Source organism: Adiantum capillus-veneris, chromosome 15 (assembly GCF_014529385.1).
Source record: "Adiantum capillus-veneris isolate H3 chromosome 15, ASM1452938v2, whole genome shotgun sequence".
NCBI lineage: Eukaryota > Viridiplantae > Streptophyta > Polypodiopsida > Polypodiales > Pteridaceae > Adiantum > Adiantum capillus-veneris.
The window spans coordinates 14,956,364-14,973,136 of record NC_140945.1 but is presented as its reverse complement, the minus strand read 5'-3'; the positions used below and the strand labels follow the sequence as shown (position 1 = coordinate 14,973,136).

General features: G+C 46.0%; 1 protein-coding gene across 3 annotated transcripts in view; it reads right to left on the bottom strand.

Moving 5' to 3' along the window:
• The window catches only part of LOC147440311 (alpha-mannosidase-like), a 65,869-nt gene extending 55,953 nt beyond the window's left edge, over nt 1-9,916 (bottom strand). The window contains exons 1-2 of one of the 3 annotated variants that reach the window (XM_086530089.1): nt 9,766-9,916; nt 9,079-9,312 (exon numbers count right to left, since the gene is read on the bottom strand). In XM_086530089.1, coding sequence (XP_086386215.1) covers nt 9,079-9,312; nt 9,766-9,789 — 258 coding nt within the window. In that variant the 5' untranslated portion in view covers nt 9,790-9,916. Of the gene's footprint in view, nt 1-9,078; nt 9,313-9,449; nt 9,587-9,671 lie in introns of those variants that run through there. The other 2 variants (XM_086530090.1, XM_086530088.1) reach the window with 2 other exon arrangements.
• Nucleotides 9,917-16,773: the final 6,857 nt, after the last annotated feature.

Here is a 16,773-nt window from a genome sequence, read left to right as displayed (position 1 = left end):
AAATTATACATGTTCTCCATCTCTTTGGATTGGCGGCTGGGCTGAAAAGTTAACTTTCACAAATCTAGGTTGATCCCTCTCAATGCTCATGAATGGCACACGGTATTATGGCCGGGTGAGATTGTTTCCTCTCACACTCTGGTGGGTCATTTGGGATATCCAATTAGATGAAATGTATTTGCTAAGTATAAGCTTGATTGGGTATGGCATCAGCTTGAATCTAAATTGCATTACTGGAAATTATCTACCTGGCGACTACACGTGCGTCCCATAATTGTTCAATGTATTCTTGTGGCATATGTGCAGTTTTATTTGCCTCTCTTATCCTGGCCACAACAAAGATTGAATAGCCTCATGTCATGCATCTTGGAGCATTTTTGACACACCTCCTCTTGTCGTAAAGGCATTAGGCTTCTTTCTATGAATACAAGAGTAATTAGAGCAGAGGAAGTTTTGGATTTTGTGACACAGTTTGCGGGATTCGGACTGACTCCGGAAGATGACATGGCTACATGGTTTGACTCAAGACGAGATTTGGAAACTCTAGACGAGCTGTTTGAATAATTCTTTAAAGAATTCTTGCAAAAAGGAATAGCTCACAATACGGTCTTACAGATTCACAAATTCAAGCAGAAAGAGGGTGAATCAATACGCAAAGCGGCATTACGACTCAAGAAATATGTCAAGTTCTGTCCGAGAGTGGAACTACCTACACAGGCACAATTGATGTTGATCTTTATCCAGAGTATGAGACATGCAGGTCTTCAAAAGGATCTGCATATGATAAGTAGCCTAACGCTAAACGAATTGATCAAAGAAGCTCTTTATCTGGTGGATAACTGTGAGGTATATATCTGGTGGATAACTGTAAGGTATATAAAGAAAAGGATTGTAAGAGTCAAGAGGATGACACATCCTCTCAGCACAGTGATTCACAGATGACCAAGTCCATAGTAAAACCAACAGCACCTATCAATCAAGAAAAGTTTATCGACGACATAGTCAAGAGGTTAACTCCTCTTGCAAAGACTCCTAGGCGCTTTGGAGGATTGAACATTTTGGATTTGCGAAAACATGTCTACGCCAAGAAAGCCATGCTATTACCCGTTCTGGTGGCTCAGCAGCAACATTGGACTCAAATTCTTTCTTATCTATGCACCAATATTGTTACACCTGCTTTTGGTCATTGGCATACATCGTATTGGGAGGTCATATTTGGCAAGCTTGAAGGCAGTATTCCAGGTTGCCCCTTTGCTTCCTCCCTTATTGTTGATTGGAGGCCTATTACAGTGCATTTATCATGCCATGGTCGTCAATTCCCTTCTGGGAATTCTCTGAGATTGGAGACTATTCATAGGAGTAAGGTCTTCTCAGCCACTCTGACTCAGTGCTCTCCTCGTCAGGAAGTGAGAGGGTTCTTCTCACTAAAGACATCCGAGAACAGAGTATTCCTAGTGCGTCATTCAGAATAATGACGGGAGCACCGTAAAAGGGAATATATGTAAGGCCACCACAAACGAGTACTTCTGATGCGTCACATCGGATGGGTGACAGGGAGCATCGGGAAGAAGTATTCGACCATCCGGGAACGGACATCTCTGATGCATCATAGGATGGGTGACATAGAGCATCGCGAAGGATGTACCGCAAGTTCGGTAGGAAAGGACTAGGTGATGGGTATTCCTGATGCGTCACAAGGTAGGTACGGGTGCATCGGAAAGGGAATATCCATAGTCATGAGGAAATTCTGAAGTGTGTTAGAATTGTGCACAAGGAAAAGCAAGCACTTGAATGAAGATGGGTTCAAAGGAAACTTTGATGAAAAACAAATGCTTTCTGAGAAAGCGGGTTGCTTTTCGGGAAAGCAAATGCTTTCCCGCGAGGAAGTCTATGTCTACATTGCAACTGTGCATGTGATTGCATCCAGGGACGCCTAGGAAGTGCTGTGAAAGCATTGTTTATAACTTATAAGGTTTTATTCGGACCATTTTTAAAGGTGACCGGCCACCCACTTAATAAGTGGGCAGCCTATGATTAAATAAAGCAGTATAAACCAGCCAACAATTTTTCTCTCTTTTTCTAGCAAAATAGCGCAAAAAAAAACCAAAAAAAAACGGCCACGATCTCTACGCGAGCAGCTTGCGCTCAGCTATTCGTGCCGTGGCCAGGAGCTATAAAAGCATCACATGCCCTCACTCAGAGGAGGAGATCAGTTTTTGCAAGAAGATGCTGCTGCAGATTTCATCCACAAAGAAGACGCTGCCAATGATGCCCATGGCTGCCCCAAGTGTACCAGATGTCGCCAAGACCCAGTGCGCGAGTTCCCTCGCAAAGAAGTGCCTACGGAGCGTGTTTCCATTGCGACAAGTTGCAGTTTTTTCTCTGTTTTCAGCCCATAAACGTCGTAGACGGGGCTGGTTTAAGAGAAGGAACCCGAGAACACACCTCTTTTGTGTGTAGGATTGGAAGAGAGGATTTTCTATGTAGAAATCTCTTCCGCGGAATTGCTTTTCGAGAACCGAGTTGCGTTTCAAGCATCAAGACTTTGAAGGTAACGATTTTCATGTTATGATCTCTAAGTATTTGTTTGCAAGTGTACTTCCTCTTAGTGAGAGAGTAGGAGCAGCGAAAGCACTCTGAGGAATTAGAGCCAGATCAGCCCAAGGGTTTCGTACCCAAGTTTGGGAAGTAGATCCGGGAATCGGAGAGAGGTAGTCTCTCAAGTTGTGATCCGGAAGTTGAGATTCCCAAGTAGGGACTCCGTGTCCGAGAAAGCAGAGTTGTTCTGCGGGAAGAGGACTCTGGAAACAGAGTTGCAGGGATGCCGTGCCCTGAGTCTAGAAGGTGAGATCCAAAGGCGAGAACCTTGGTTCTCGAGGATTTGGAATACGAAACAGAAGTTCCTTGGAATAGGGTTTTGCCCTAGGAACAGGAAGCCGAGGCTTCCAGGAACCATCAAGTCTTATTCTAGAACGAACGTGGTAATACGTTCGGTTCAAGTGCTTGTATAGACTTCTCCTCAATAATAAAGATACTATTACGGGGGGGGGACCAGCACATCTTCTGGTCCCCACTACTGTGTCGATCTTCTCACTCTCTCTCTCTCTCTATTTATTTCTCTCTATATCCTTTGGCTTCAATATTAAGCGATAGATTCTATTTACTCGAGTATATTTTATATTGTGACAACTTGACTCAGCTAGACACCAGGAGGACATGGATACAGCCAACACATGAGCTGGGCACAAAGATGGCTTTCTACAGAGAGCATCTTCTCCAACTTACGGAGGACGGTTTTGTTACAAGATCCAAATACATGAACACCCACCTGTCTCATGGGATACGATGTGCTATTGGCCAAATACGCACATCTTCACACCACCTGCGGATTGAGGCTGGGAGATACAAAGGAGTACCAGCAGAGGGCCAAGACATGCCCCTTGTGTGACATGGAGCCTGAGACAGAGTTGCACTACACATGCCGCTGCCCCGTCTACTATGAGATACGAGGCCGCTTCCATTGCTTGTTTAGAGAGGGTTTTGGACCACTCTCCAAAGTCATGGGGTACGAAGATCAGAGATGCCTGGGTTTGTTTTTGCTCGAGCTGTGCAGACACAGGGAGAGCCTGATGAGAGGAAAGGCTAGCCAGTCTCAGAGACGGATCACAGATTTCTTTAGAACAGACAATGGACAGCGAAGGAGTTACTACCACAACAAAGCTCACATTTGTCTCACACTAGAGGCACACTGACCGACCGAGCGTTTGAGCTAGGGAGATCTAGACGCCCACGACTATGGAGGACTACACAACATCGACGGAGGCTGCATCAAAAGATTCAGATCACTTTGGCTAGGCATGCATGACGCCCAATCAGACTACTTACCATGGAGGAGATTGATGAGATCCGCCAGTGACCGATACTGGATCTCCTGTGATTTAGCTATTTAGCTATCCCAGCCAGCTGTTTAGTTCACGTCGAGCGACCTAGGTTTCCATAGTATTATTATTTTTGTTTTGTTATGTTGTCATTGTTGTTAATTTTGTTACTCTGACTTTGTATCAGATCCACCACATTGCAACTTTCTGGTCTCATAGGTCACTTTGGCCTTTTGAAGAAGTTAATATAACATTTCATTTCATCTCTCTGAGAGCTGAAGAGCGACAACCCCAGAGACAGATCACAGATTTCTTTACACTAGATATTGTACACCCAGAAGAACAGACAGAGGAGCAGCCAACAGTGGAGAGGTCTACCCGCACTACTAGCATTCTCATAGACCGAGCATTCGAGCTAGGGAGATCTAGACGACCCCGATGGAGAAGAGGAGCTACACAGTTTCGAAGGAGGATACAGCAAAGGATTCGAGCCATACTCTTTCGTCGTCCACAGTGCAGATGAAGATGGATCCCTATGAAGATGGATCTCTACTCCCCTCCCATATTGCCTTCACATTGTACTGCTTAGTTTAGGATCCTGCAGTATTTATATTTTGTTATCCTAGTTTAATTTATTTTGTTAATCTGACTTTGTATCAGATACACCGCATTGTAACTTTCTGGGCTCATAGGTCACTTTGGCCTTTTGAAGATGTTAATATAACATTTCATTTCATCTCTCTCTCTCTCTCTCTCTCTCTCTCTCTCTCTCTCTCTCTCTCTCTCTCTCTCTCTCTCTCTCTCTCTCTCTCTCTCTCTCTCTCTCTCTCTCTCTCTCTCTTTTACCCTTTTACCGAGATGGAAGAGTGGTAATACTAGAGAGACGCTCCACATGACGGTGCGAGACTTATGGGACCACACTTAAAGTGGCTGCCTAGAACTGTAATGGATCTATGCGTCTTGATGTGGGTGCTTTTGAGGATAGCTTTACTGGAAGAGACATCATCTTTTACTCTGAGACACACCAAGCCCCTGGGCAATCCATGCCTCACATCAATGGATGCAGGTGGGAGACAGCTTACAGACAGGAGACACGCTGAGAGCACAGAGGACCGGGCTCGGGGGGAGTGGCAGTGTTATTTAGAGAGGATCTGCAGCCATTGATACATATAGCCCGTAGGGATGAGCAGGCTAGGTACATGTGGGTGAGATTGAAAGCAGAGACAGGTAGATATCTCTACATTGTTATTTACTACTTTCCCCCGAGTACATAAGTCTATGCATCACCCAGAGGACAGTCCCCTTTTTCTATTTTGGATCATGACATATGGGAGTTCTCTAGAGATGGTGACATTATCATTCTAGGGGACTTCAATGCTAGGACTGCCCATCACCAGACAGTGTTTTATGATACTTAGGAGGAGATGCTGAGAGAGCTAGATGTTGTAGAGACGGGCCTATCCAGACTATCACACGATGTGGAATATACTGAGTATGGGCGACACCTGATAGACATGGGCACCACACATGGATTGGCCATCTTGAATGGCCTACAGAGGTTTCTTGCTGCGGGAGGTTTTACATGCTTCCCACACAGACATGGAGCCAGCACAGTGGACTATGTCATGGCACAGCCGAATCTCATCTCTAGTATCCAGGATCTCACAGTTGGGCCCAGACCGGTCGGGGTAGCATTGGATCATGCTCTTGAGTCGATGACCATCTCCTTCCAGTTCAGTGTAGCACACAGGCCACGGGTAGCAGCCCCTACTCGCTACACCTTCACACGGGAGACGGATTCTATATACATAGACGGGATCTACAGATGCCTATGCACTGAGGACCCGGGGCGACCTCTGGAGGAGCTAACTACTATACTGACACAGACATTACATGATGCAGCAACAGAGGCATACCCACACACCCAGCCTGAGCAGAGACGCCGGTCAGGGAGCATGCCTCAGAACAGCTGGTACGATGAGGAGTGCCGCTAGACTAGAGCTAGACTTCAGAGGGAGGTGCTTTTGGGGGACGTCACTCACAGACAGTCACAGATTGACTTCCGACGCCTGGTGCGGCGGAAGAAGAGGGCTTTTTTGGCTCGACTCGAGCAGGATCTATACCAGCTATTCTTGAGTCAGGACTCGCGTGAGGCGTAGCAGCTCTTTCATGAGCAGTCCCCCCCCCCCTGCTGTTACCTCCACAAAGACCTGGGGTCAGTACGCATCATCTTTGTACACAGTACCTGGACAGCTGCCCCTTCCCAACCCCCCCCCCCCGATCCATGCCCACACACATGTGCTTTTTTCACCGCTGAGATGGTGAAGAAAGCCATTGACAGGATGAGGACTGGGAGAGCATATGATCATGATGGCTTAGTCGCTGAGCATTTCATGCATGCCAAAGACCTACTAGCAGAGCTTCTAGCAGTTATGTTTAACCGTGCTATGTGTGAGGGCCTACCGGACACTTGGAGCCTATCTACGATTGTACCTATCTTCAAGTCAGGAGACCCCATGGAGCCTGGGAATTATCGCACTATCATGATTGGACACACACTGGCACGGTTGTATGCATCCATTCTTGAGCAACAGCGGAGTAGATGGGCAGAGAGGGAAGGAATGCGTGCAGCTGGGCAGGCAGGGTTCAGGAGAGGCTTCTCTACTCTTGACCATATCTTGACACTCAGGGCCATCATCAAGGAGGGCAGATCTCATGGGAGACGGATCTATTGTAGCTTTGTGGACTTCCGCTAAGCTTTTGACATAGTACCCAGAGCTAGATTGATGCGCAGATTACAGGAAATGGGAGTACCCATAGAGCTCATTTGGGGGATCATGGCATTGTACAGATCAGTAGTAGGGCATGTACGCACCCCTGAGGGACTTTCTACACCGGTTCACTCCACTATTGGGGTGAAGCAGGGCTGCCCGCTCTCCCCTACTATTTTCGGTATGTATGTGGATGACGTTTCTGACTACATTGAGAGTGATGGTGATAGAGGTGCACAGTTGGCAGGGACATGGATTCCACTTTTGTTATATGCTGATGATATTGTGTTGATCTCCGAATCTCCAGAGGGAATGCAACGTCAATTGGATGTTCTGCATAGGTTTGCCCACGAAAGTGGTTTGTCTGTCAACCTTGGTAAAACCAAGGTTATGGTGTTTAATACCACCCCACAGTGGATCAGGAGGTCAGCACCTATATTCACATATGGCCAGGAGACTGTGGAGTACACAAATGCTTACACTTACCTTGGAGTGGTTTTTAGCGGACCTACATTCTCACTCAGAAGAGCAGCAGAGACCAGACTGACTAGAGCCCACGCAGCATTGGGTAGATTGGAGAAGATGTGTTCACAGGTTCAGTTTCAGGAGCCCCAGACGAAGCTCTCGCTCTTTGACACTTTGGCAGGCTTCAGCATTGCTCTATGGAGCTGAGATATGGGGACCTTCATTGGATCACCACGAGAGGCCGGGTCGCACTGATGGATGGGGGAACATGGAGAAACCTCTCGTCTCTATGATCTCGCAGCTCATTAGAGCCAAGGCATCAGTACCACGGGCCATTATCCGAGTAGAGCTAGCGGCCCCCCCACTAGTGGTTGAGGCGCTCACCAGATCAGTCTCCTTCATAAACCGCACACGGGAACTTCCTAGAGACAGATATGCTCGCATTGCACTTGAGTCCTCTCGACAGTTAGCCATGCAAGGAGATACAACATGCTGGTATGGGGAGATGGCATCATGGTTTCAGGCGCATGGGTTCAGCATAGACAGGCTGCCACCATTCTAGTACTCATTGGATGCACCATCTCTCACTCTTACACAGTCAGAGATCACCAAGCTCATCCGCCAAGACCTAACCCAGCTAGACACCAGGAGGACATGGATATAGCCAGCACAGGAATTGGGTACAAAGATGGCTTTCTATAGAGACCATCTTCTCCGGCTTACGGAGGATGGTTTTGTGACGAGACCCAGATACATGGACACCCACTTGTCTCATGGGATACAATGTGCTATTGGCCACTTACGCACATCTTCTCACCAACTACGGATTGAGACTGGGAGATACAGCGGAGTACTAGCAGAGGCCAAGACATGCCCCTTGTGTGACATGGAGCCTGAGACAGAGTTGTACTACACATGCCGCTGCCCCGTCTACTACGAGATACGAGGCCGCTTCCATTGCTTGTTCAGAGAGGGTTTTGGACCACTCTCAAGAGTCATGGGATACGAGGATCAGAGATGCATGGGTTTGTTCTTGCTCGAGCTGCGCAGACACAAAGATAGCCTGATGAGTGGCGAGGCTAGCCAGTCTCAAAGACGGATCACAAACTTCTTCAGAGCAGACACGGGACAGCCGCAAGAGCCACTCCCACAGCAGAGCTCCCCCTCGTCTCACACCAGAGGCACACTGATCGACCGAGCAACTGAACTGGGGAAATCCAGGCACCCACGACTGCGGAGGACTACACAGCATCGACAAAGGCTACGTCAGAAGATTCGGAGCACTCTGGCCAGGCATGCACAACACCCGGTCAGACTACTAACCATGGAGGAGATTGATGAGATCCGCCAACGACCGATGCTAGATCTCCTGTGATTCAGCTATCCCAGCAAGCCGCCCATTTTTGCTTAGTTCACATCGCCCAGTCTAGGATCCCATAGTATATATCTTTGTTTTGTACTGTTGTTATTTTGTTACTCTAACTTTGTATCAGATCCACCACCTTGTAACTTTCTGGTCTCATAGGTCACTTTGGCCTTTTGAAGACGTTAATATAACATTTCATTTCTCTCTCTCTCTCTCTCTCTCTCTCTCTCTCTCTCTCTCTCTCTCTCTCTCTCTCTCTCTCTCTCTCTCTCTCTCTCTCTCAAGTCTTTAAGGTCTCTTGGGATAGTTTCCTACGACATTAAAACTCTCTTCTTTTTCTCTATTAAAATGAACATCTCATAGCACACTCTCCAAGATAGATATACAAAATATGTCAATCACCACAGAGATGTGATCCCAAAAGACATAAATATACAAGCAAACTTATGAAAAGCAATGCATAATTGTCAAGTACGCAGATTTTTACAAAGAACCGTAAATGGGACACAGCTTAAATAACATGCCACAAAGCAAGGTCAACACTCATGCAATCATGGAGCAGAACAGCAATTAATGAAAAACTGCTTGTTTACCCTACCTGTATGGAGTTATTGGAGCCCACAAAATACTGATCGACAGTTTTAAGCCAGCCAACATCATCATGTGTATGGGGGACCAAGTGTACATTTAATTTGTCTGCAACTGGACCGGAGGAAGTATTGTAAATCCTCACATCACATTGTATATCACAAGAGATCCTCTCACTCCAACCAAAGCTGAAGGCTGCAAATGTAGAAACTAAGAGAAACCATGTCGAAAACTCTCGAACCCTCTGCATCAACATGGACTAATTATCAGTGAAAGTCCATAAACACAGTCATGTTCTACGAGCATAAATACCACCCATCTAGATTATGCAGCCAAATTCCTTTTTTGTTTTTTTCTGCTGTTTGCAGTAAGTAAAATTACTCGAAGCCTTGAATGCATTCCCGCAGACATGTAGTTCACTGTGAGCTTAAATTGATAACTGATCGCAATAGCAGAAGACAAAAATAAATATCTCTCTCTCTCTCTCTCTCTCTCTCTCTCTCTCTCTCTCTCTCTCTCTCTCTCTCTCTCTCTCTCTCTCTCTCTCTCTCTCTCTCTCTCTATATATATATATTTCTGGACTCATTCTCGATGAATTCGGACCTCAAGCACAACCATTCTTCCTCGCTCACTGCATAGCTAAAGTTGAAAAGCCCAAACACAGGCACGCAAGCTCACGGAAGTTGAATGGGCGTACCATTTGATCCATGGATGCGATCATTCTCTACCTTCGTCTTGAGCCTGTAAAAGCATTTGCCTTTCTTTTAGAGAATCTGTCTGTCGAAATCATGACGAATGCACGTTTGCAACTTAATCCAAATAGGCTCCCACCCAAAAAATAGAAGAGCGACTAGTATGCATTTTTGCATTAGAGGGAATCAAGAAAGATGCCCACTTTGAGTGTGGTGAGCAACAACACGGCGAGTTGAGAGAGGAAGGCAGCAAACGAAAAGCGCAAGGCACATCGCAGGTGGAGAGAGGAAGGTGGCAAGTGATGCAGCTCGCGTAAGAGCTAGGCCAGCCAGTGCCACGAGGAGCTGGCCAAAAGAAGTTCTTTTTTTTTTAGTGAAGTGCACCTCTCGAGCACCATCGGGTCGTGTATGATGACCCTTAATCTACACGCAGTTGCATGAGTTTGAATCCAACTAACAAGGAAAGGATGTAGTGGAATCTGTGGAGATTCCGGGCGATAAAATGAAAGATCATCCGCCAGGACCTAACTCAGCTAGACACCAGGAGGACATGGGTACAGCCAGCACAGGTGCTGGGCATGAAGATGGCTTTCTACAGAGAGCATCTTCTCCAGCTTACAGCGGACGGTTTTGTGACGAGGCCCAGATACATGGACACCCACCTGTCTCATGGGATATGGTGTGCCATTGGCCAGATACGCACATCCTCACACCAGCTACGGATCAGGACTGGGAGATACAGCGGAGTGCTAGCAGAGGCTAGGACATGCACCCTGTGTGACATGGAGCCTGAGACAGAGTTACACTACACATGCCACTGCCCCGTCATGAGGTACGAGCATCAGAGATGCCTAGGTTTGTTCCTGCTCGAGTCGCGCAGACACAGAGAGAGCCTGATGAGAGGAGAGGCTAGCCAATCTCAGAGACACATCACAGACTTCTTTAGAGCAGACATTGGACACCCAGAGGAGCTACTACCACAGCAGACCTTGTCGCCTCACACCAGAGGCACATTGATCGATCGAGCGACTGAGCTGGGGAGATCCAGACGCCCACGACTGCGGAGGACTACACAGCATCGACGGAGGCTACATCAGAGGATTCGAATCACTTTGGCCCGACATGCACGACGCCCGGTCAGACTACTGTCCATGGAGGAGATTGATGAGATCCACCAGCGGCCGATGCTGGATTTCTTGTGACTTATGACAATCCCTGCTAGCTGCTTAGTTCACACCTACCAGTTTAGGATCCCATAGTACTTTTATTTTATCATTTTTTCATTTCATTTTGTTACTCTGACTTTGTATCAAATTCACCACATTGTAACTCTTTGGTCTCATAGGTCATTTTGGCCTTTTGAAGACGTTAATATAACATTTCATTTCTCTCTCTCTCTCTCTCTCTCTCTCTCTCTCTCTCTCTCTCTCTCTCTCTCTCTCTCTCTCTCTCTCTCTCTCTCTCTCCAGATAGATCTTGAAGGTCTCCTGGGATAGTTTCCTACGACGTTAAATGGTTTAAAAAGGGAAGAGCGAGAGAGAGAGAGAGAGAACTACAGATGTAGTCCATCGACATCAAAAATTTGGGGTGTCATTGATACGAGGCTAGAAATCAAGAGCACTGGCTGTCGGAGTGCTTCTTTGGGTTCTCCAAGCATACCATCATCGGGCTTGCACCACACTCTATTGAGACTAGCTTCTTTATTAGCAAACAAGTGCACCTTGATTTTAGGCTTTGGTAGTAGAAGCTATGGAGAGCTCCATGTACAAAAGACATTCCTAAAGGATGGAGCACTCAACATGGACTATCTTTCTCTTTTCCAGTACATCAGGACTTGCACCTTATGCAAGGACCTTTCCACAGGCAGCATCATTCACGCTCACATTACTATCACAACATCTCTCTTAGGAATGCCATTCTTAGTACGTATGCAAAGTGTGATGTCTTTTTTTCTACAGCTATAAAAAATTATACTCTCTCTAAACACTTGAACACCAGGGCTACCATCATAGAGCTTTGTGTCTTACGAAGCTTGAGAGGGGTTGGTTGCCCGTATTAGGCCCTTGTCACACAAGAATGGTGGCCATTGCTAACCTGGCATACAGCAGGCGGGTGCCCATTTTTAAGCCTAAAAGTATGTCTGCATGATTTTAGAAAAAACCAGATTGAGGGGAATTGGTGAGGATGCTTTGCATCATCTCTATCCCCTTAGAGAGTGTTGCCACGTGATGTACACATGCGAAGAAGCTCTCTTTGGCCACACGTTAAGGCCTCTCTCTCTCTCTCTCTCTCTCTCTCTCTCTCTCTCTCTCTCTCTCTCTCTCTCTCTCTCTCTCTCTCTCTCTCTCTCTCTCTCTCTCTCTCTCTCTCTCTCTCTCTCTCTCTCTCTCTCTCTCTCCCCCCTCTTTGTGTGTGTGTGTGTGTGTGTGTGTGTGTGTGTGTGTGTGTGTGTGTGTGTGTGTGTGTGTGTGTGTGTGGAGGTCGCGAGGTAGCATGTGCAGCAGAGGCTGCTCCTTCTTCTTCTTCTCTCTTTCGATGCCACTATCTCTGCCTACGTTAGGTAACATGTGCAGCGGAGGCCGCTGCTTCTTCTTCTTCTCTCTCTTGATGCCGCAAGACAAGCTTGTGTGCCAATAGAGTTACAAAAAGAGGAGGGGGGAAGAGGGAAGGCCTATGCGACAGGGGCAATGGTGGAATGGAGGTAGGGAAAGTAGGGGGAGGCAGGTTGCACAAGGAGGCGCCAGAGGCAACGGTGGAATGGAGGTAGGGAAAGCAAGGGGAGGTAGGTTATGTCTTTTTTTGGGAGGGGGGAGGGGGTATTTTCTGACCTATTCATTTTCTTTAAATATGAGCCAGTATGACCGAGTACACAATCCTAAGAGCAAAAGCCCCACCCTTGAGAAGGTCCGCTCAGAAATGAGGCCACTCAGTCAAGTGGACACATTCCCATACTAGGCACCGCTGCCAGTTGCATCAACCGATGACTGACTATGTCAAAGCAAATGACGTGGACACGGGCCATTCAATTTAAAAGCCATCTTTTGTTGTTTGTGTTCAAAATCCATCTCCATTTAGCTCAGACAAAAACCCGCGCCTTCTCGACTCCTATGGTGTGTGTCGCTCCACTTCTCAACCCCATGAGCTCATATGGATGCCAATCGTATTGCTTCTTTGCATGCGGCTTGCCTTAGTAGAAGGTTGCCTCAGAGTCCTTTAGTGAGCCGGTGCAGATGAAGCAGTTGGCAGCTTGGTGCCTGTCATAATAACTAATATCTAATTCTCCTAAATGATTTTCTCAATCTAAACTGATCATTTAATACCAAGGGAGAAAAAGCTAGATTATTGGTAAGGCTAGCAGACTGGTCACAGTAGGAATCCAAAGGAGAGAAAATAGGGATCCAAAGGGGGACCATCTGCAGAAGAGCAATGTGCAAGCAATGGGCTTCAAAGACCTAAGGTTCAGCCCATTAAGACTTCCAAAATTCAAAGGTTAAGTCCAATCGTCATTGCTTAGGAAAATTGGATGCTTGGTAGTGTACACAAAGTCTTCAAAAACTCCTAAAGAGGAGGGGGCGAGCCCTTTTAGTAGGGGATGAGAGAGAAACACACACACACACACACACACACACACTCATAGGCTCCCTTTACACAAAGGGAATAAGGGACACATGTTAGCTCGCTAGCCCCAGTTGCCCCCAAGGTGCACTCAAATCCTATTGGATGGCCATAGAGTACATTTAGTTTAATTCATTTTAAAAGAACCAATAGAAATTAAGCTCTCTAGAATACTATTGGACAGTCTCCCAAGGGATCCAATCAGCATTCAGCAGCCCAATGGCTTGCTTGATTCCTATTGGCCAGAAGACAAAGAGGTCCAATGAGAGTTTATAAATTGCATTAATTAAATACCTAAAGCTCTCACAAAAGGGGAAAGGGGGACACATGTCAAAATTCTATCACTTATGATTCTCAATTACCAATGGCTAAGCTTTGCACGGTCCAATGGGGTGCCGGCATGAGTAAAATCCAAGAGGGGTCGACCAAGAGAGAGAGAGGGGGACTGATTTTGGCAAGGCATTATCACACACACTCTCAAAATACAAAGCCTTTTGGAGGGGGGACCGGCTCCATGTAAATCCGGTCCTCAATTGTTGTCAATAGCTTAATTTCTCTCTCTTTTGAAGTATTGTTCATGCCTATCTAACTAGGTGTTATGCTTTTTGTTGCTCCCTCCATCCAAGCACTCTTGCTATGCTCATTAGGAATCTATTCTAATGAAATTCTCACTATGTTTATGTTATTTTTCCTCTACACACAAGTTACTAGGCCATTAAATGTTACATTGGTATCAGAGCACAAGGTTTCTCTTTTCTTGCTCAAGAAGGGAGGTCCTCAAGCTAACTATAAATGATTGGTATTATTAATTGCAATTGAGTAAGTAGAATAGGGATTTTTCAGCCTTGCAGTGCGCCTGCTTCGTGCAGATAACGGGGCATCACCGTCGAGAGCTATGGTCTTAATAGTGGAGTCCTACGGGGCTTTGCCTACGGCTTAACCACTATTGAGCTAATAGAAGCTTGACAGGAGCCGGTATTGTTTTGGTGTTAAAAGACCCTCTCTTCTATTCCTTGCAATTAATGATATTCGAGCCACGGGTACAGGAGCTTGAGTGCTTTTCTAAAGGGGCAAAGAGGAGTAGCAACTAGGGCTTGAAGTGCCAACGTACACCTAAAAAAAAAAGTTTACAGCTAAAAGTTGTTAAAATGCCTGACAATAGTAAAGAGAGTGAAATTAATGTTGATAGCTTTTATTTTGCTAATGAGCAGGCTACTAATGATGCCCCTATGCTTGTTAACTACCTTGTTTCTAGGCTTCAACAAGCCATGGGCAATCCATCCCTCCAAAGTGAAGTGCAATGGCAGCTTCGTGCTCATGGGATTCTCCAAACTCCCACCATGAAGAGAGAGTACCTAGGAAGCCTCTTTGTGAGACTTCCAAAAGTGGCCTCTCTCCGATTCATGGAGAAGAAGAGGATCCGTATGAAGGGCTCAAAAATTTATTACTTGATGATGCATCTCCTTCCCAAAGGAGAACTCAAGAGCCCCCACCAAAAGAACAAGAAAGAAGTGAGTCTCCTGCCACCTCGATGGAGATGGCTCCACAAAGACGGCGGGCAAAACGCCCTCCAACACCCCCTAAACGGAGAAGACCATCGCACACTTCTCCACACCATAATTCAAAGAGGGATGACAGAAAACAAGAGAAGGAAAAGGCGAGAAAGAGGTCACCCTCTTCTCGATCTTCTTCATCGTCTTCCTCTTATGAGGAAAGTGATGGTGCAGACAAGGAAGACCAAGGCAAGAAAAAGGCGAGAAAGTGGTCACCCTCTTCTCCATCTTCCTCAAATTCTTCATCTTCTGAACAAAGCAATGGTGCAACTTTTGAACCACCAAAAATCTGAGGCCATAGGAAATCCTATGCCACGTGGAAGGAATCGTCCAAGCTCAAGAAGTTCAAAGAGGGAGGAAAGAGTATCTCTTTCCTTACCTACAATGGCACCTTTGGTGCTACAGACAAAGTCTTGGCTTTCATCCAACAATTCGATGAGATGCAGCGTTTGGAGATGAGGGCTCACGGAGTCCTCTAAGCTACGACATGTAGCTATCCATTTTCAAAAGTCTGCCAGGCAATGGTGGTCTAGCCTACGGGCAAATGGTGAAGCTCCACGAACATGGAAAGATTTAAGAGCTTCCATCATGAAGCAATTTTTGGCTACCAATGCCAAAGACAAAGTACTCACCGAATGGCGAAGCTTGAAGCTCTCTCCTTACGAATCTATCCACAAATATGTAGACAAGTTTTGAGACTTACATCTCAAAGCCACTGTCTTCAAAAAGATGGATTTGGAGAGCAAAAACAACAATTTTGTGTGGGCTTAACTGAAGATATGGCGGAGTATGTCAACTCCCAAAGGCCACGCACCATATCTGCAATCATACACCATACCATGGTGGCTTCACGAATCAATTTCCAAATAGGGGCTAGGAGATATCTTAAGCCCATGGAGAACAAGGACCGTAACAATGAGCCTAAGGGGAAGGACAATGTCCAAAAGTCTCCTAAAGGCAATGCCAACAACAACAAATCTAAGGAGAAGGGAGTTTATAAAGGCAAAAATAAAATCTCTCCTGAAGAACTTGAGCGTTATCGTAAAGATAACCGCTATTTCAAGTGCGGGGAACAAGGGCATGCCTATCGTGCTTGCCCCCACAAGAATACAAGAAATGAGCCTCCTAGAGCTACCTTGGTCGAAATACAGGAAGAGGAAGCTCACCACAAAGGATCTCCTCTATGCCATGCTTGGGGAAAGGTAAGAGAACATGATGCTTTTATTCTCTTTGACCTTGGTTCTACTCACAATTTCATATCCACAAAGTTGGCCACCAAGCTAGGCATCCAAGCCTATGACATGGGAGACGTCCTACCCGTCGATGGTGCTTTCAAGGGGCAAGAAGCTTCAGTCACTCCCTTAATTGGGAAATTGAGGCTCCATGTCCAAAGCTATATGGACAAAGAGGACTTCTTTATCTCTCCTCTCAAGCACAAGGACGTAATCCTAGGGGCACCATGGTTTGATCGCATGGCTGCCAACGTTAAATTCCCTAAAAGGAAATCTACTTTAGGTTCAGGGAAAAAGATATGTACATAGATGCTAAGGAGTTGGGTAACACCATACCCATTGTACATATGCAAGCTGTTAATAAGTCAATAAAGAGCTCTATTTCCGTGTACATGATTTTTGTTAAAGATTCTCAAATTGAACCTAATGCTTTAGCAAAAGAAAATATAAACAATCACAAGGAATTAGAGTTATCCCATTTTCTCAAGAGATTTCAAGATGTTTTTATTGACGACATCCCTTGTGAACTACCTCCTAAACGAGGCAATGATGACCATGCAATTGAACTTCTTCCAGGAAGTACGCCGCCTAATAAACCTCCTTATAGAGATTC